The sequence below is a fragment of the Pempheris klunzingeri genome, chromosome 4, assembly GCF_042242105.1.
Source record: "Pempheris klunzingeri isolate RE-2024b chromosome 4, fPemKlu1.hap1, whole genome shotgun sequence".
NCBI lineage: Eukaryota > Metazoa > Chordata > Actinopteri > Acropomatiformes > Pempheridae > Pempheris > Pempheris klunzingeri.
Window position 1 is genome coordinate 25,482,761 of NC_092015.1, and position 19,672 is coordinate 25,502,432.

General features: G+C 41.3%; 1 protein-coding gene across 2 annotated transcripts; it reads left to right on the forward strand.

The window, feature by feature from the left end:
• The first annotated feature begins 340 nt into the window (after positions 1-340).
• Positions 341-12,731, forward strand: ywhae1 (tyrosine 3-monooxygenase/tryptophan 5-monooxygenase activation protein, epsilon polypeptide 1). Of its 2 annotated transcripts, XM_070829671.1 has the most exons (7): positions 341-602; positions 2,668-2,867; positions 3,622-3,728; positions 5,613-5,819; positions 6,499-6,635; positions 8,889-8,940; positions 11,534-12,731. In XM_070829671.1, exons 1-6 carry the CDS (start codon positions 539-541, stop codon positions 8,894-8,896), a joined length of 723 nt encoding a protein of 240 aa, XP_070685772.1. In that variant the 5' UTR covers positions 341-538; the 3' UTR covers positions 8,897-8,940; positions 11,534-12,731. The 2 variants fall into 2 exon arrangements, with proteins under 2 accessions (XP_070685772.1, XP_070685771.1); XM_070829670.1 differs by lacking the exon at positions 8,889-8,940 and having other exon boundaries at positions 342-602.
• The last annotated feature ends 6,941 nt before the right edge of the window (positions 12,732-19,672 follow it).

Below are 19,672 nucleotides of genomic sequence, written 5' to 3' on the forward strand. Positions count from 1 at the left end.
ACCAGTGCACTTACATTGCCTTGTCCTTTGAGGGCGTGGAGTACAAGGCAGCATCACTCCAATCTTACTGATTTTTGTTTGTTGCTTGTGTTTTTTTTTTTTTTTGTTTTGTTTTTTTTTTAACAATGATTCAGTTATTTTTCTGAAAAGGATCAAAATCAACGGCTAATAAAACATAATGGCTGTAAAACAATAAAACATAAATGTAAGAAGTGTATTTAGTGGCGGTTACTTCCATACATTTACAGTCTGTGCTTAGGTTCAGCTTGCTGTTTCTCTGTATCTCTACAGAGTTAAGAACTGCTGGGGGACGTATCGTATCAGAGCCTGTGATTCATGTGCGTATGTGCAGTATGCGGATGAGGGTGGTCGCCATCTTTACTCCATCACAGCACAGTGCTGCCGGTGGTGCGGAACACCACTCATCGACCCAGTTGATTTCTAGGAACCGCCGATAGACCTGACACACCGCCGTGTTTTTCCACTGAAGAATAGTCACTTTGAATAGTTCACCAGTCTACCTGCACCTCGAAACACAATGGGAGAGCGAGAGGACTTAGTTTATCAAGCAAAGCTTGCCGAGCAGGCAGAGCGATACGACGGTAAGACACACTTTGAGGGCTGGACCGGTTCGGAGTGGGACATGTTCGCCGCAGGGATTTTTTTTCTGTGAGCTAGCTAACGGTAACAGAACAGAGCTCAACTAGGTAGCTCAATGTTAGCCGTGGCTAACTACAGCGCTAACGTGGCTACAGCTGCCTTCTTTCAGCTAACTGATCACTGACACGGCTGGTGGCTCCTTGTTGGGAGAAACTAGTGCCACATTAAAACAAGAGCCAATGCCAGGGAGGGTCTTTTTTTTTTTTTTAGTAAAATTGTATGGCTGTGGCTGACAGTGGCTAACGTTAGCGAAGGGGCTACAACAAAATGGCGGATTACTGGAGCGTGAGCTGTCAGGAGTTGCCTCCCCTGCACCATGCTACCCCAGTAGCCCAACACTTGAGCTACTGCTTCTGTTTGCTACTTTAAGTGACGCCCAGTGTCATGTCACTGTCTCTGTGACTATATTAACGTTTATTACGTTGTTTTTTTTAGCGTGATTCTGTTCCCGACTTTAATATTTGCAAGGCGTTAGCTGAAGGTTAGCTTTGGTGTGTTAGCACTGAGTGGGAGGGCAGCTGTTCACTTGGGGTGTTCCCCTGCAAGCAGGCTGTACGGATCGATTGGCCAGAATGACCCCCCTCTTCCTCTCTCCGGTGCACTCCTGTCAGACAGTCATACCATTACAGGTCCTGTACGGGCTGTTTTTAGACGGCGCCCTCTGCCACCGGTCCGACGTTGCCCGGTAACGTTAAGTGAATGTGCCATGACTCATTCACGGGATTTGGACCGGGTGTATTTACAGAGTGATTTATGGTTTACTGGCTAAATGGTTACCTTACTGGAATGTAGTCGAAAACACGGTGTTACTCTACACTAGTTTATGAAATGTTGAACTATTTAAATTCCAAAGGGCCTTGTGAATTACCGTGGGAAAATAATGAATTCCCTAAAATGTACACTAGATGGTAACTCAGACAGATTTGACCAACAAAGTTAGTCCCATCTTAAAGCTGTAAAGTGCTGTACAATACAATCCCACCATTTTTTTTTTTTTTTTACTTGGAGGGGGTAGCCAGCCACTTCACTACATCTTAGTGAAGTGGCTAATTGGGTTTGTGTGTGTGCAGGAAACTTCCTGAATGGGCATACGATTTCCCCGGGCCACCCCCCCCCCCAATTCTAAGCCTCCCGTAAATCATTAAGACGATTATAGGAAATTATAAAATGTTTTATAATATGTTTCATTTTATATTCATTGTTGCGCAGAATTCAGTGAGGAACTGATATACAGGATTCACATTTTTTGATGATGTCACTTTCTTAATTTATTCATGATGTGCATTTCATTGAGCCAATAAAATCACAGCATTCCAGGGGGCGTGATTACACCACTGGGAAAAGGACTCTCATAATGTCATTGCAACATTGCTAATTGTATCTTGGCAGTACTGTCTGATGTTTGGACAGCGATACATTATGACAGCGTGAACACATGAAACTACTTTCAAGCGCAGAGCCATCACCCATAACAACTTTAACATCTTTTAAGTGCTGCTGATTGTTGAAAGCAGCACTTGAGGTATACTTTGTTCAAGCTAGAGAGGCTGTCTGAATCCTGTCCAAACCTTCCTGCAACAAGAGATCAAAAGGCCTGCCGACAAATTAGTATAGGACACTAAATAAAATATTACAGGAAGCCATGTGGAAAGCTTGTGCTTCCTGCAATAATTAAAAAAGCAAGATATGGTGGATGACAAGTACTGGGAGAGGTGGGGTGTAATGCGACCAAAAAAACCCAATAAATATAATGAGTAATGTATCTGTCCCATCTGAGGGTGTTGTGTTGGTTGTGAAATATCCTCAAGACCAACCACCCTGTCTTGGTGAATGGTTTACATATGTATGTGTGTGTGTTTTGCTGGATTGGTGCTAGTACATAGGTTTGGTCCTGGTGTGGCACCTGACCAGTCGATAGGGGTACGCTCCTGATGCAAGACTGATGGGTAAACATTTATATGAAGTAACAGAGTTCTTAAAGGGCTGTTCTGTGTGTCTCCCCAACAGAGATGGTGGTGTCTATGAAGAATGTGGCAGGCATGGATGTGGAGCTCACAGTGGAGGAGAGGAACCTACTATCAGTGGCCTACAAGAATGTGATTGGAGCTCGGAGAGCCTCCTGGAGGATAATCAGCAGTATCGAACAGAGGGAGGAGAACAAGGGCGGAGAAGAGAAACTGAAGATGATCCGGGAATACAGGCAAACGGTAAAGCAGTGGGTAAAGGCTCAGATGTCACTCCCCATAAACAAGTGTGGCATTTGTGTTTTGACAGTGTCTGTTAGGGGCACTTACATGGATTCACCACGCATTATTGTACCAAAGATGTTACTCATTTGAATCTCAGCATCTCAGATTTGCTGTACTAATGTGAGATCACTAGCTCATATTAATACACATTATGAGCAGCTACTGGACAGACTGCATCTGAGTCATAGTTGGCAAATCCTCCACTCTCTCTTGCTTTTATGAAGGGAAATAAGAGCTGGTTATTAATCTGGGAGAGGCCAGAGTGTGTCAGAGAGATGGGAGAGGCAGTTGGACTGCAGTCAGTAGCCTAATGGGATTCAGCAATGGATAATCCTGCTGTTGCACCTTCTTTTAGTTAGTCGTTCTCTTAATCTCTTTGGGGACACATTTGGTCTATCACTATCACAGCACCTGGTGAACATTCAATAGCATCTAAATTGGATTAGTAAAATTAGATATTGAAGCTACCAAGCAGATCATAAAATGGTTGTTAGTTTAAGGCTTAAGCTAAGGCAGGTGTACTGCACACAAACACATTCACACGTTTGTTTGTGTGTACAGTTTGCGCCATCATGTGTGTAAAGTCCACGCTGACCATTGCACTCACACAGAGGAAGAAAGTATAATGTGGACTTCAGGGAGGGTTTCAGTGGAAAATGACCTAAATGTTTTTGCTGATTGAATAATAGTCTTTATTTTGTCTGTGTGACAGGTTGAGAATGAGCTGAAGTCAATCTGTGGTGACATTCTGGATGCACTGGAAAGGCACCTCCTCCCCTCTGCTGTCATGGGAGAGTCTAAGGTCTTCTACAACAAAATGTAAGAACATTGTGGTCTGAATGTAAATTAATAGACAGAATGATGAGGACATTACCTCTATTCACACAGGACTAATAATTTCTAAATCACATGAGGTCCTCTGGTAACACTGGTCCCATGCCAATAGGACTGCAGTCATGTGGTTATTATTTTATTTTATTTTTTTATTTATATTTATATATATATATATATACACACACACACACACTACCGGTCAAACGTTTTAGAACACCCCAATTTCTCCAATTTTCTATTGAAATTCAAGCAATTCAAGTCCAATGAATAGCTTGAAATGGTACAAAGGTAAGTGGTGAACTGCCAGAGATTTAAAAAAAAAAAAAAAAAAAAGGTAAGGCCCAAAACTGAAAAATAATGTACATTTCAGAATTATACAAAAAAGCCTTTTTCTTTTACTTAAAGCTGTTCTGCAGCAATGGAGGTTGATCAAGCCTTGAAAGTTTGTGCTACCAATTCCTACAGGTGTCCCAACCTTTCTTGATTACTTACAACCCCCTCTGTCTGCATAAAAGTAGTGTTGGAACACACTGTGGTGCCCTTGTGAGCATTATTTGAACAGTATTGTACTGCAGAAAGTAGTGTGTTTCTATAAAAATGGCGAGGAAAAGGCAATTAACAATAGAAGAGAGACAGACCATCATAACACTTAAAAATGTAGGTCTTTCCTACAGAGAAATTGCGAAGAAAGTCAAGGTGTCAGTGAGTACAGTTTCCTTCACCATCAAAAGGCACTCAGAAACTGGGGGAAACTCTGACAGGAAGAGGTTTGGCAGACCCAAAGCCACAACAGAATCCGAAGACAAGTTTCTCAGAGTCAACAGCTTGCGTGATAGGCGGCTCACAGGACAACAGCTTCAAGCACAGCTTAACTATGGTTGTAGTAAGCAAGTCTCAGTTTCAACTGTGAAGAGAAGACTTCGAGCTGCAGGTTTGACAGATCGAGTTGCAGTAAGAAAGCCACTGCTAAGACGTCAGAATAAGAAAAAGAGGCTTGCCTGGGCCATGAAACACCGCCAGTGGACTACTGAAGACTGGAAGAAGGTGTTATGGACTGATGAATCAAAATTTGAAATCTTCGGTTCGTCACGCAGGTGGTCTGGGGCTGTTTTGCTGGATCCAGGGTCGGTGACTTGTACAGAGTGAGAGGCACCCTGAACCAAAACGGCTACAACAGCATTCTGCAGCGCCATGCAGTACCCTCTGGTATGCTCCTAGTTGGTCAGGGGTTCATCCTACAGCAAGATAATGACCCAAAACATAAGTCAGAACTACCTTAAGAAAAAAGAACAAGATGGTAAGCTTGAAAACATGGAGTGGCCAGCACTCCAAGTCTCCAGACTTAAACCCCATCGAGCTGGTTTGGGATGAACTGGACAGAAGAGTGAAAGCAAAGCAACCTACAAGTGCCACACATTTATGGGAACTTCTGCAACAGAGTTGGGAAGAACTTCATGAAGAATATTTGATTTCCATTGTAGAAAGAACGCCACGAGTGTGTTCAGCTGTTCTATCTGCCAAAGGTGGCTACTTTGAGTCAAAAGTTTAGAATAAATTTTGGTTTATAAATTCATTCCATGATTTCTTTTTTAACTTCAATTGTTTATTTGTTCTATGGTGTCATTTCAGAGTACCATGAGACATTAAACTGCATAATTTTCAATAAAAAAACTGGAAAAATTGGGGTGTTCTAAAACTTTTGACCAGTAGTGTGTGTGTGTGTGTGTAAACTCGTAATCATTTGCACTGCTAGCTCCATTATGAATGTAACTTGTAATTTCTTACACATAAACTTTCATAGAAAAAAAAAACGTGATAATTGTGGAAGTAAATCATGTGGTCACTCACTCTGGTTTTCCGCAATTCCAGGAAGGGTGACTACCACAGGTACCTGGCAGAGTTTGCCACTGGCAACAACAGAAAGGAGGCAGCAGAGAACAGCCTGGTGGCCTACAAAACTGCTACCGATCTAGCCATGTTGGAGCTGCCACCCACACACCCCATCCGCCTCGGCCTTGCCCTCAACTTCTCCGTCTTCTACTACGAGATCCTCAACTCACCCGACCGCGCTTGCAGGTTACTGTTTCTGCAGTACACTTTCTTTGCTTTAACTCTGTTGGTGAAACTACAGAGAAACCGAGTATTATCTTTTATTTACATAGTACCTTCAAAATGTGATCACAAGGTTTATTTGAAGGATCCAAATTTCAGGAGGTCTGACAATGAAACTTGAGTGAAACAAACCAGTACAGATAAAGTATTTAGCTCAAAATGGCTTAATAGTAGTCATCCCTTCTCATGTCAGCATTTAGTAGTGGCACCTGTTTGTACACTGCAGTTCTTTGCCATTTATCTTTGAAACATTGCTGTAAGTCCGACAGGTTGCATGGTAATAAAGATTGAAAGCAGCTTTGAAACCCTGCCACATATTCTGGGTTGGATCAAGCTAGCCACATCAGGACATTAGCATGCTTGTTTTTAAGCCTTTCCAGTGTAGCTTTGGCTTTATGTTCACATACAAAGAAATATATATACATAAAGGAAAATGTAACAGAAGTGTCTTGCAAGCTAACAAGAACTGAGTCACACAGACGGATAATACAGATTACATCCTTATACCTTATTTTAACGTGACAGGTACCATAATGCGCCTGAAATAAAATGAATGAATGTGAATAAATGTTCTGATAGAGTTAGAGGTCCTATTTAAGTTTGGAAGTGTCGGATGATTTTTAAAATGTGTGTGTTTGCTCAGGTTGGCAAAGGCTGCATTTGATGACGCCATCACAGAACTGGACACATTGAGTGAAGACAGCTACAAGGACTCCACACTTATCATGCAGTTGTTACGTGACAACCTGACACTATGGACTTCAGATATGCAGGGAGAGGGTAAGACGTTCATACCATAGTGCACACATTCATAATACTAATCTAGGACATTGTATTCAAATTCTACTGTATCTGCAATCTACCTGTTTGTCTCTGCATAAGCTCTTTTTCCAGGAGTCGCTGCTGAAACACTGATGAACTAACTCACTCATCTGCTGTTACCTGCCTAAAACCTTTTTACACTGGGTTTATAACATGTCTTAACACCGTGAGCAGCCTGGTTGATGTTCTATTGTTCCTGCCGCTGGCAGTAAAATGGTAGCATATAAGATGAGACAAGGAAAGTAAGCCATACATCTAAATGATGATTGTAGCTTTGTTTTATCAGATATTGCTTGAGTAATAACAAAGACTGTATTCATACAGCACTTTTCAAAACAAACTTACAAAGTGCTTACATGGTCAAATCAGGATTTAAATATTTCAGGCCTGAGACGAATAATTTCAGGCAATTGAAATAACTCAGAAATACAATGGAACACACCCACCCTACTATAGGGAGAAATAATAAAACAGAGGAGAACAGGTTGGCAATAAAACTGTGGGCTGGAATTAATAAAAAGCTTTTTTAAAAAGATTTATTTTTGAGAGGTGATTTTAATCAAAATGATCATCAATGTTCAGCAAAAGAGTTTTTCCCTTTGACTTCTGTTGCTGCCGTGTTCTCACAGGCTTAGGTCCTTACCTTGCAGTTAAAGTCAACTGTATTAACCCTTGAATCACAACTCACACACAGAGTACAAAGCTTTGTGTGGCTCCAGTTTCCTTTGTTAACCCCATGTTTGCCTTTACTCTGCTCAAATGTTTTAGTCAATTCCCGCTGAAGTTGTTGGAATGTGCACTTACTGTGTGCGACTACTCCACAACGGCCATCTTCTGGGGCAGAAATCATGTAACAGGGTAATGTAGTTGTTGAAGGTCGGGCACAGTGAAAAGTGAAGTCAAGCTCTCAGGACCTGGATCATGTTGCTCACAGTGTGCATGCCCCAGTACGGAGTTGGCCTGTCTTAATAGCGTACATGTGGTTAAGGTCGGCCCTCTTAAATTAAAAGTCATAACCATCCTACCTAACAGAATTCACCTGCTTCTCCACCTTGCAGCACTTGATCCTAAGCTGAATGAGTTGAGGAAAAAAACATGCAGTGGCTTCTAACCATCTGAGACCACACTGAAAAATACTTTCACGTAAAGCTGGAAGTAATCAGAAAGTTTGACTGAGAAACATCTAAAAACACACCACGTTATGACATGTCAGATATGTAAGGTTGGGATTTAAGTACATTTGTGGCATTGACCTTAACTCCTTGGCACAGAGGGTCAGATTTCCTCGAGTTGCCTCCCTTCCACTGAATCATGCGCTCAGTTGACATTCAGGTGGATTTGATCTACTCAACCGAGGCTCGCTCATGTAACTCAACTTGCAGCCAGTGTTCACCTGTTGTTGTTGTCCCATCATGCTGCGACAACATGCGACATCAGGTTTTCCACAAACCTGTGGAGTCTATGCCAGCCCAGTGCTGCTGTGATTAAAGCAAAAGAGGACGTACCAAATACTAAGATTCTGAATTCATGTACATTTTGTGAAGATTCCTCTTTCCGCTCTAATTGATAAGCAGATCTAAACAATTTTCATAAAAGAAATAGTTTCACATTCAAAACAAATTTAAACTTGACTAGTGGTGTCATACTTTGGTAGCCCACCTTAGTAAACTATAGGGCTACTGATGGAGAAACACAGTGTCTTGTTAAGGTTTATTTCTCAGAACCAGTACATTAGAGAAAGTTCAACAGTTGTAGGCAAACTTGTAGTTTCCTAATGAAACAACATGACAGTACAGCTCACATCTATGCTATTAAGATATTACATTTGTGCTGTACGACACAAGCTTGTATATTTATTGGTAAGACATACGTCGTTAGAGAGTTACAGTAATACTACATACCAGTGGTTAATTCAATGTGACCATGTGTGTGTTGCACTGACAGCCCGTCATGCCACCGTTGACAGCTCTGTACTTTAGCTGTCTGAGCTGACATTAACTTCACCCACTGACGGGGTGAGCTGTCTCAGCGCCCTGAGCACCGGAGGTCCTGATGTTCAATAACAATAAGATGTTCAGTCCTTTCTGATTGATTCTCTCTCTTCCTCCATTCATTCCAGCAGTTTGCTTTTGCTGTGTTGCAGAGCACTGACACGTCTTATTTCTCAGTGACACGTCATCTCTTGTCTTTTTCTCATTCCCTCTGCTGTAGAGTCCTAAAGGAAACAAACCTGACTGTTCATTTCCCATGTTAACTGTACTTTGTAAGTGTTGCTCACCCAAGCCTTGCTGTGTGTGTGGCTGCTTTCTTCCTCTTAACACTATCACTCGTGGTTTAAGAATTCAGTCCACTCACCTGTTGTTTTGTCACTCGATCAGTTGGACTTTTCATTATTAACCATTGGTAACAGGCTGTAATCTTGGATCTTTCCATCACTGTCTGTTAAAAGAGGGTCTCCTGACTAAGTTCAGCTGAGCTTGACTTATGTTTGTAAAGAGTGTGAGTGTTCACTTATAGTTGCCTGTTAAACCTGAAGCAGCAGAGGTCTAGAACATGTTATTGGCATGCCAGACTGCTTGCACTGCTCTGTTCTACTTCAGTAGACCTTTGTAGCACATGCAGCCCCCAGTTCGGACATGTACAGCAAAGAAAACGAAATGATGACACGACTCAAATAGTGAAGTATTTGTCCATCTCCATTAAAGGAGAACTCTGGTATTTTTAAACCATGGCCCTATTTTGATATATTTTAGTGTGTAATTGACTAGTAGGTACAAAACGTTTCAGCCAGTAGTTTCAAAACGGGCTGCAATGGCTGAAGCATAATCCTTTGGGGCAACCATCTAATTAAAGTGCCTGTTTTTGCTGCTGACAGGCCTGTAAGATCCTTTTTGTTTAACCAGAAACAGCTGATCTGTCGCTCTCTTCAAAGCCACCAGGCTTACAAAAACAGTTATTTTAACTTACAGGATTACTGTGGCCCCAAACTAACCATTTTAAACACAGAAGTCAGACAATAACAGCTAATTGAGGCAGCAGTAGACCAGCAGCTCCCATGTTGGCTTTGAAGAGCCACCAGCTCCTGCTGTGGCTGCCACCTGAGGTGATCCACTGGACCGATTCCAAAACGTCTTGTACCTTCTAGTCGAAGCCAAAATATGTAGAAATAGTGCCCAAGTTTATAAATACCAACGTTCTCCTTTAAATACATCAACCGGATTTATTGGATACACCTGCATGTGTGAAGTTTTGTTTAAAAAGTCACCTGACTGGACCAGTTTTAAACACGGCTCACTCTCATTTCTTACACTTTTCACACGGTCAGTTTTCTAATCACTGTACTTGAATGAGTGACAGATACACAATTTCACTCAAGCCCAAACACTGATGAAAGCTAGTTTGGGTTCAGCATGCATTTTGTTTCCAGTTAATAATGAGAGATTGTAACAGATTTCAAAAGGAGCAGGTCAGTTTAAACAGATATTCTGTCTTTCTACTGTATGTTCCCTCGTATCTGAAGTACATTAACTCACTGTACTGAAGTACAAGTGAGATGCTTGTACTTCTATTTATGCTACTTTATACTTGTGCTAAACAAATGTACTCTTTACAACACTACATTCATTTGAGAGCTATATGTAGATTAGCAGATTAGGATTTTTCAAGCAAAACATACAATCAGCTTATAAAATAATGATGCATTGTTCAGTGCACAAAATCTTCTTATCCAGTCGTTTTAGTCTCTAATTGAGTCCTTAAAATCTATGTTTTTACAGAAGTGAAAAATTGTGCTAGTGCTGGAGGAATATTCCAACATAATCTACTTTTCAAATGTCTTTCTTCTAGTGCAGTAGTCTGTCTTATTATGGATGTATTTCTACATCATTTTTTAATCAATAACTCCGGTACTTTTAAACTTTTGCCCTATTTGTACATGTTTTGTAGTCTAAATAGCAGGTAAGTACAAAAAGTTTTGGAATTAGTCCAGTGGATCGTGAACTAACAAACTAAGTGATGGAGGCAGCAGTAGATCAGCAGCTGCTGTGTGCTCTGAGGTAAAATGACTGTTTTCTCAGTAGAGTCTGGCGACTTAGAAGAGAGCGATATAACGTCTCTGTAAGGATCCTTTCCATAATGTGGTCAGATACTGAGAATAACAATCTGAGCCTGTCAGTGGATGTACTTTGATTGGAGTATCAAAGTATTGGAGTAAAGGAGTATTTTGTAGCAATTACAGTCTGTTCTACAGCTGCTGGACGAGGCAGTCAACTCAACCAGTTCCAAAACGTTTTGTACCTATCACTCATTTAGACACACACATATGCTTTTAAAGAATGAGGCTCAGGTTTAAAAATATAGAAGTTCTCCTTTTAAAATGGAATTTCAGTAAAAAATTCACTTGTTTTAAGAATCTAAGGTTTGTAGGACTCAGCTATAGACACAAATGTCTTTCTGAGGTTGGGGATGTTACAAATGAAACTACTTGGCATCAAGGTTTTTAAATTGGCTCTACCTCAACCAGTCCCAACAGCGCAGGGCCACTTACACATTATTGCTTCTGTAATAATAATCCCATAATCTCAATACATTTCTGAAGCAACAGCGTCACACAAGCCATGTTCAGGCGTTGTGATTACTTTCACCTCTGATACTTGAAGTATCAACGTGCTTTTAGTCATACAGCCTCTGTGAATGGAAATTGGGTCAACCTTATTTAATTCAAGACTTAGTTAATAAAATGGCCCCAGCTGTGCTCTCGGTCAGTTTCCACCCTGGATTCACTGCCTCCTCCTGAGGATGACACCTTGTGTTTGAGCGGCAGCCTCATCGCTGACGGTGTCTTTTGTCTTGACCAGGTGAAGAACAGAACAAAGAGGCACTGCAAGACGTTGAGGACGAGGCCCAGTGAGACTATGCCACCAACAGCCAACAACTTGAGACCCCCCCCCCTCCCCACCTCCTCACACTCCTCATTCTCCTCCATCCTCCCCCCCTCCAACTCCTTTTCCCTTTCTGTGAGTCACCTTCCTCTTCTCTCCTCCTTTTCTTTTCTACCACCTCTGCAGCTCCATGACCCAGCAGGGCCAAGGCGTTAACAAGTTTATTTTTCTCTTCTTTTTTATTTTTATAGTAGCCCTTACATCATTCAAGTAAATACCACTTAATTGAGACAGGAAATACAATGTTAGAAAGGCAAAGATAAAGAGAGTCCCTGGATTGTTTTTGTTTCGTTTCTTTTTTGTCCTGGTACAAGCGATTCTGAAATGTTCTCTTTGTTTTCATTATTGTATTTTTGTTTGTTTTTGCTTTTTCTTCAATATTTTTATCAGTTGCTGGATGTATTGAGAATTTTTTCTTAATGTAATTACAGAAATTAACTTTTATTACTGATAATGTCGACTATTAGTTATGGGAGCTATTTTATCTCTGTTTTTAGTGAAATGTCATGCGAATCATTTGACCTTTTTTATGGGCCATTTGGAAAACTACAAGTGCCCTTTTTGTTAACTTAGGTTTTCAGAGGAAGTTGGCAAAATTCTCGATATCCACGTGGGGCAAAGAAGTGCTGAACTTTTACACCATAGTGATTCTGTTGTTTTTGTAGTTGTCCTTGGACTGTACGTTTGTGCTGAAATACTGTAACTGTGCACACATGCTGAATCTCTGAAGGTTGACTTATCTCTAGCAGGAGGTTTTAATTAAAAAAAAGAACTTGGGAGATTTCTCACTTGTGTAAGAGACAAGTCTCAGTTTAGGCCCCGCTCCTTGACAGAGAGCCCTAAAATCAAGATTGTCGGTGCTTGCATGAGTTAACACATATTCTTTTCTGCTGCTTCCCCCTACTTCTTACTGAAGCTCCTCTACAATCAGAGGATTTCGTTCTTTGCTGTTTCCTTTGTTTCTGTTCTTGTTTTGCTTCATTATGTGTAACTTGGAGCTGATTTGTACTACTGGATATCTGACTGAAGCCACAGACAGGGAATCTGTATTGTTCTGACTGAAACACAGCATGGAATTAACATTAAACAATCTAAATTAAACATTACAAACCGACTTGTTGTGTTCATTATTTCATTTGACTTGAGAGGAGTTGCTGCTTCCTATCTGGACCCAGTGCTAGAGAACAAACAAAACAAAAAAATCAATGGAACTGTTCAAACAAAGCAATGAATGAAATAAAGCTGTCTTGGGTCATTTTGTTTGTCCTCGTGTGTTAAAATGTCAACCTTGTTCTAAAGACATGGATTCAGTAAAACAGATGTTTCTTCAGTCTTTCTGAAACTGGAGCGTTTGCACAGTGTTGCCACAGAGCAGATGCTGCTACTGGAAAAGATGGCAACTGTGAGTGTAATCATAAATTTATATGTTCTATTTATAGTGTGCAAGAGACAAATGCAGTCTTAATGGCCGTGGTTCTGCTGTGACGCTGAAGCTGCTGCTACTGTGTGAGCAGCTGATGGAGGTGACACACAAACTAGTGAGCGTTTTCACAGAAACGTTTGTGGTTTAAGCAGAGACGGGTTCACTACTATGTCTGATCATGGATCCATGCAGTTACCTTAGCTGTGTGCGCAGAAATCCCACGTTACCTCTTACTGTTTCTTTTCCCAACACACTTCCACATGTTTATTCTGAGAAGACCCTGAAGCTGTAACCTTTTGCCTCCAGAGTCTCAGTTGCCTGTGGCCTCTAGCAGTTGCAGCCTATTCTACTGTTACATCACCCTTAATACCAGCCTGAGCTCAGAGCCCAGCCTAAATTTAGACTCATGGGTGAAAGTGGAGAAGCTGGTCACACAGAAAGCGTGCAGGGTGCACCAACAGCCAGTCAAAATGACTGACTTCCTGCCGTATGAACTGCTGTATGTCCATCTCCTTCTCTGGAGCGACGCTGATCCATCTCAGTGATCCTCCGTCTTGAAAAGCTGGGAATCTCCATGCTCCCCAAAGGATGCAAGCAATAGTTGCCCCTCTGACCTGCATTTGGCAGAACTATCAGGTCAAAATCGGTTAAAATCTAATCAGCAGATTAGCCTGAAATTCATGCTCCCCAGAGGTTAAGCACTTTCCACTGTTCTCCAATGACATCCTTAATATCATTCTGCTGTACTGAATTTCATTTGTATAATTTTACATTCCGTTATATATATTTCTCTTGTGTGTTTTCAAGCCCCTAAGAGGATGAACCATCGTTTTTTTTGCTGACTCTGATCTTTCAAATACCAGCAAGGCTCTAGGGCTGCAATCGGTCCGTCTGACGGTACTCCATTTGGAACCAGACCGAATTATCTCAACTGCTGGATGGATAGACATGAAACATTGGGATGTTCAGGTTCCCCAGAGGATGAATTCTTTTGATTCCCCCCCCCTGACTTTTCCTCTAACACCAGCAAGTCATATTTTCCACTTACCTTATTGAAGTATCTCAACTTCTGTGGGATGAAATGGCACAAAATGTTCCTGATTTAATTTGATCAGATTTGATTGAACTCTTATTTGATCTCTCTCATCTCGTTTGACTTTTATTTTATGTTATTGACGACACTGTAGTTTTTATTAGCCTATTTTATTGTTGTTGTTTTTTTCATCTGCTTGTGAAATTGTTGCCTCATGTGAAGCACTTTGTAATGTGCATTTAGAAAAGTTCTCTATTAATAAGGAATGTTATTATTATGGTTATTATTACTATTATTTCATTTGTCTCAAATTTGTCTATCTAGCGTTTGTTTTTCCTTCTAAAGAGCTCAGCAGCCTCACAGAGCCACTAGAAAGGCTTCAGACTCTTTTGTTGGACTGTTTCTGAAAACGGCTCACTGTCATCAGCGTGTCTTCTTTCCTTCAGCACGAGGTGACGCAGTGATTGTTGTGATTTACAGCAGAAAGTGGCGGAAAAATGAGAACGGAGCGAGATGATTTATGAGTTCATCTCCGTCCCTGTCAAACATCCTCGTCTGACGAACAGGGAAGAAGCTCTGGGATGTACCCAAAGTATGAAATATACAGCAGGGGGGCTGATGGGAGAAAGCAGGGCAGGTGCACATGCAAACAGAAAGATAAAGGAAATGGAAGAAGGCAGCGAAGACGGGAGAGAGTCTGTTTCTAACATCTCGTCATCTCATTCTAACATCGGGGGCATAATGAAAAGTTTAGTGCACCATTAGAGAGTGGGACAAGAGGGACCAATCAGCAGCTCAACTCTGTTTTTCATCTTCTACCTTTTTGTCCTATTTTGTCAGCCCTTCATTTCTTTTTTATTTGATCCGTGAGTCTATTTATAGAGAAGCTCACGAGAAGTTTATTATTTATTCATCATGATTTACACTAACAGCCGTGTTGTCCTGTTACTTCCTGTAATTGTGCTCTCTCCAGTTCATTCATAAGACTCTATTTCTTTTCTCATATGAGAGGAGACAGGACTTTACCATCAGACCAGATGGCTGTGCAGCAGCTCCTCCAGCGCCCTCTGCAGCTCCAATCTGACACACAATCAGAGGTCAGTCCTGGAAATCACTTTCACAAATCACATTAGACTGAGAGCTCAGAAACCAAGCAGTCTAAGACCTGCTGATTCATCCCTGTCCTGTGTGAGAGCTCGGAGTCAAACATCAAGCTGTGCTGTCAGGAGAACACCCAGGGAGGTAACACACACAGGGGCGACGCCAATAAAACTTAAAATATATTTTATGGCAACGAGGGAGGAGAGTGCTCACACGTAGAGAGCTATGTTGTTTTCTGGTCTTGGTGAGGATGTTGTTTTATTTTAACTATGTTACATTGATTCTAGAAGTGGTTAGCACTGTTGCCTCACAGCAAGAAGGTTCCAGGTTTGATCCTGGGGTCTTTCTGCGTGGATTCATCTCATTATCAGAAAAGACTTAATAAAAAATGATGGAGGGAGGGTCAGTCATCAAGCTGTCAGCAGATGAGGAGGAAGGGAGTCAGACAATTCAAAATGGGTTTTAGATTTGGTTCCAATATTCATCACATGAGAAAGAATTTAAAAACATGCTGATTCATCATCACCAAATTATGCCCTGTGATGAAGATGTTATTATTTATGATAATAGAATAGAAACAAATCTTTGGGATATGTTTCTTACTTCCCAATGACTTCCATCTAAATATTAAAGCCTTTTTACTTCTGGGTCTCTGGAGGAGGAGTGCTACCTTGTCCAGGACATCTTTACATGAATCTAAAATAAAATAAGTAAAGTTTTTAGGGCTACGTTTTTACACAGCCTCTCTCCTACCACGTGATAACTCAACTCAGGAGCCAGTTGTTTTTCAAAATGTGCTGCAAGTGTGCATGTTGTTAAATGAACAAAACCACAAGACATCCGTGGCTCCTGGACCCAGTGTAGCCCTCTTTCCCTGACTGATAATGTGGCCTTGAGTCGAGGCTGCTAATGATCTCAGAAACTGTGTCATTACAGTGATTAGGCTCTTAAAATGAATTTACTCATGATTCATTGGAGTGTCTTAGACCTGCCATTGGTCTTCATGGTGAAGGCTGCTGCCAGGCATCAGGGTCTGCAGCAGCATCCTCTCCCTGCTGCACATGTTCATATAATTAAAAGAAATATTCATCTCACTTTCAGACCATCTATTCCATTTTCACAGCAGGCCAGAAGCTCCTTCTGCGTTTGGGTTCTCCTCTGTGGCTCTAAAACTGATGTGGAGTATTTTATAGATCTATTTAAACTTTTAGAGTGGAAGATTATCTTCTATTATATTATCACCAGAAGAGGTGAGGGGGGGCTCTACAGAAGCTGGTACAAACATCCTGTGTGTACTAGGTTTTTCAGTATTTCTACTTGAAGGAGACGTTGTTCGGTCGGGTTCTGCTGCAGAACCTGTTCTCGGTCAGTGATGTAAAGCTGAAAAGCTGCCACACTGACAGACTCTGGGGGATTTGTTGACAGGTTACCATGACACCTCATGGTTTCTCCTCCAGTGAGCAGCCTGTTGTAACACGAAACCTCAAGAGGGCAGCAAGTTCCAGCTTATCTCAAACACATCACTCACGCTAAAATCATTTCCATATTTCCACAGGAGGTGGTGGTGGATGCTGCTCTGAAGGAACATAACGAGGTGCAACAGTTTCACTTCCCACTTACTCTATTAGAAGAGCCTGTTCTCCAGAGGGCGTGTCTGCTTGTAGAGTCGGCCGCCTCTTCTTCCACATCTGCAGCCTCTTCGGCGTCCTCTGGCTTCCTCTGCCTTCCTGTGGAAACTGGAAACTGCCGCGGTGTTCTGTTGTCGGAGCTAGATTACTGCTCTCAGAGTGCGGCCGAGGGAACAAACGTCAATGAAATATTATGAACTTCCTCTTCGGCTGCAGAGACAGCAGTTATAAATAGCCGGGGGTTATTTTCAAACAGCACTTGTGAGATTTACTCAGCCCTGGTCTGATCTGGTCTGGGCTGAGCCTCCATGTGGGATCTGGTTACAGGACTGTTCCACAAAAACACAGCAGGATGAACCTGTGATGTACAGCTTGAACCTTCCTGCCCCACGCCCTTCAAACATACATGTAGTGTGTGTTTCAGAGCCTGTGTGCATGAGGGTTACACAGAAACACACCCACAATCCACCTCTCTCTCCCTCTCTGGAGAATAGACTGATTCCTGGAATCTGGAACAACAACAACAACAATAATAATAATAATAGTTGTGGAATAAAAATAGTCTAATTATTGTCATTAGATTATTGTTATCAGCTATCAGCAGAGTCTATGGAAGCAAAGGAAATACATGGTGATACAACACACACACACACACACACACAAAGTATACTAGATGAGTGGGAAATGAATGCTTTTACAAAAATTCTGTTACATGAATTTAGAGTAACTGCAGAGGAACTTCATATTTCCAAAGCTCAACTTAATCAGAATTGAAATGTCTCATCACTTGGATCGTTTTTCATTGTTAGCTAGATGATGTTCATCTCTCTATCTAGAAAATATGAAAACAACCAACTACCAAACACATTGCTATGAATGCCTGCAACTGTAAATCTAGATTTGCAGTTAAAGAAGAATTTGTGTGTTCAGTCGTGGTTATTCAAAATGGAGTTCCTCCCTTATTACTTCACTAGAGATGGTCTGGGTCTGTGGTCAGTGCTGTTTCATTTCACTTTCATTCTACAGTCAGAAACAACAGTGTGTCTATGTTAATCACTTCCAAACTGTGTGTCCTTCTTTTAAAACGTGTGTGTGTGTATGTGTGTGTGTGTGTGAAGGTCACAGGTTTCCTGTTGATGCCAGGCTGTCAGGAATACCTCCAGCTGGGGTCAGAGGTCAAAGGATGTGTGTCACTGTCACTTCCCCTCTCTGTCCCGCAGCCTGTGATGCCCCTCCAAACAGATTCTGTGCCACACTTACACTGAAAGACACATATTCATTCAGAGAACATGCAAGCTCTTGGCATACATGTTTTAACCAAGATATGCTTCTAGTGAAAATCATTTTCTGCACTGCACAGCAGCACTGAGACAAATCTGAAACATGGCGACGTTATTTGTAAAGTCAGAATATCAACAAAAAGAAGACTCACAGTAGGAGCATGCGGCCAAATCCACTTTAAATCATGACTGGTTTAAACAAAGAAAGTTCATCATGAGGCTTCGTAGCTGCATCACTAATTTCCCAGGAACCACGTCTGGCAACAGCAGGGAGGTTAATGAGAATCTGGTTTGGAAGAACTGACTTTACCATCAGATTCATTATTGTAATATTTTTCACTGGTCACATTGGACTGCTTTTCTTTTCTAAGACATTTGACAGAGGAAGCCAAAGGGAAGACTATGAACTGCAACAAAGCCAGAATCAAACCATGGAAATGGCTTGACGGGTCACAGGGACGGCTCTTCAGTGAAGCTTTCTGTGACAGGAAACTAGAAAACACATTATTTACAGAAGCTTAAAGCAGTTCATATTTTAGCGAGTGTGCAAATCAGATGCACTGACACCAGATAGTCAGACATCTACCACACAGGACCACATGCATTATTGGCAAAATGGGGCAGAGTTATTGATGTAGGGGCCTCGTCCCATAGCTCACATAAACCTAAAATGATTGTCATGATACAAACATACATACTATTTATGGTCAACCTTTTTTCACTATCACCATAGTGACAAAGTGTTTACGTTTCATAATGACCTTTATATAGTATTTCTATCATTAGTGGCAGATTCTGCCATTCTTGTGCTGGTTTCACATTTCTTACCTACACATGAGTGATTCACAGGAAACAATGTGAAGTGTTACTACGCATAACTAGATCTCATTGATAGAAGCCTCAAGGTTTACTGTTCACACTGCTTCTTCACAGTAAAAGCATTGAACTGGGCAAACACCTAGTGGCTTTTATTGTGATTGTAATTACAGAAAACAAAATGTATTTGCCTCTGAGATTGGTGTTAACCGCGACCGTTCATCAAAAATGTGTCTACTTTTGCCATTTTTTGGCAGCAGATAATTTAGATTTTTATATGGGAGTAATGGAACAACATAGACCACACCTCCAACTCATCACGAAAAGCAACCAGCTCTTGTTACAGTGCCTTGCTGTTATGTAGAAAACTATTCCCACTATGTGCAGCATGAAATCAGATCACAGTTTCTGACCTCTTTATTAAAACAACGTGAGTTTGTTTGGCTGCACTGTAAACAGACACATCAGCTGAGTATCTGTTGTATTTCTGACAAAGATGCTGCTCCGCTGGTGTTTGCTGTAGTTTTCAAAGCACACTTACTGCTGCAAAAGCAACCATTAAATCTCAAGGGTTACAACTTTATGTGAGCAACTTACGCTGTCGCCAGTCAGCGTTATCAAAGGGCCGCCAACCGTCAGTTTGGCTTCCAAAAGATAGTCAAAGATATTCAGTGGTTTGATATATAGAAAATGCCAATGAATGAGCCAAAGGAGTGGGACAAGGCAGTGAATCTTCCCTGGTTGGTATAAATTTAAATACGTTTCAAACTGTCC

What these genes read in the sequence shown, in the direction of transcription:
- ywhae1 (XM_070829670.1), top strand. Translation starts at nt 539, where the DNA reads ATGGGAGAGCGAGAGGACTTAGTTTATCAAGCAAAGCTTGCCGAGCAG. An exon ending in GCAGGCAGAGCGATACGACG is followed by an intron (nt 603 to 2,667) that starts GTAAGACACACT and finishes TCTCCCCAACAG; the next exon opens with AGATGGTGGTGTCTATGAAG. An exon ending in TTCAGATATGCAGGGAGAGG is followed by an intron (nt 6,636 to 11,533) that starts GTAAGACGTTCA and finishes TGTCTTGACCAG; the next exon opens with GTGAAGAACAGAACAAAGAG.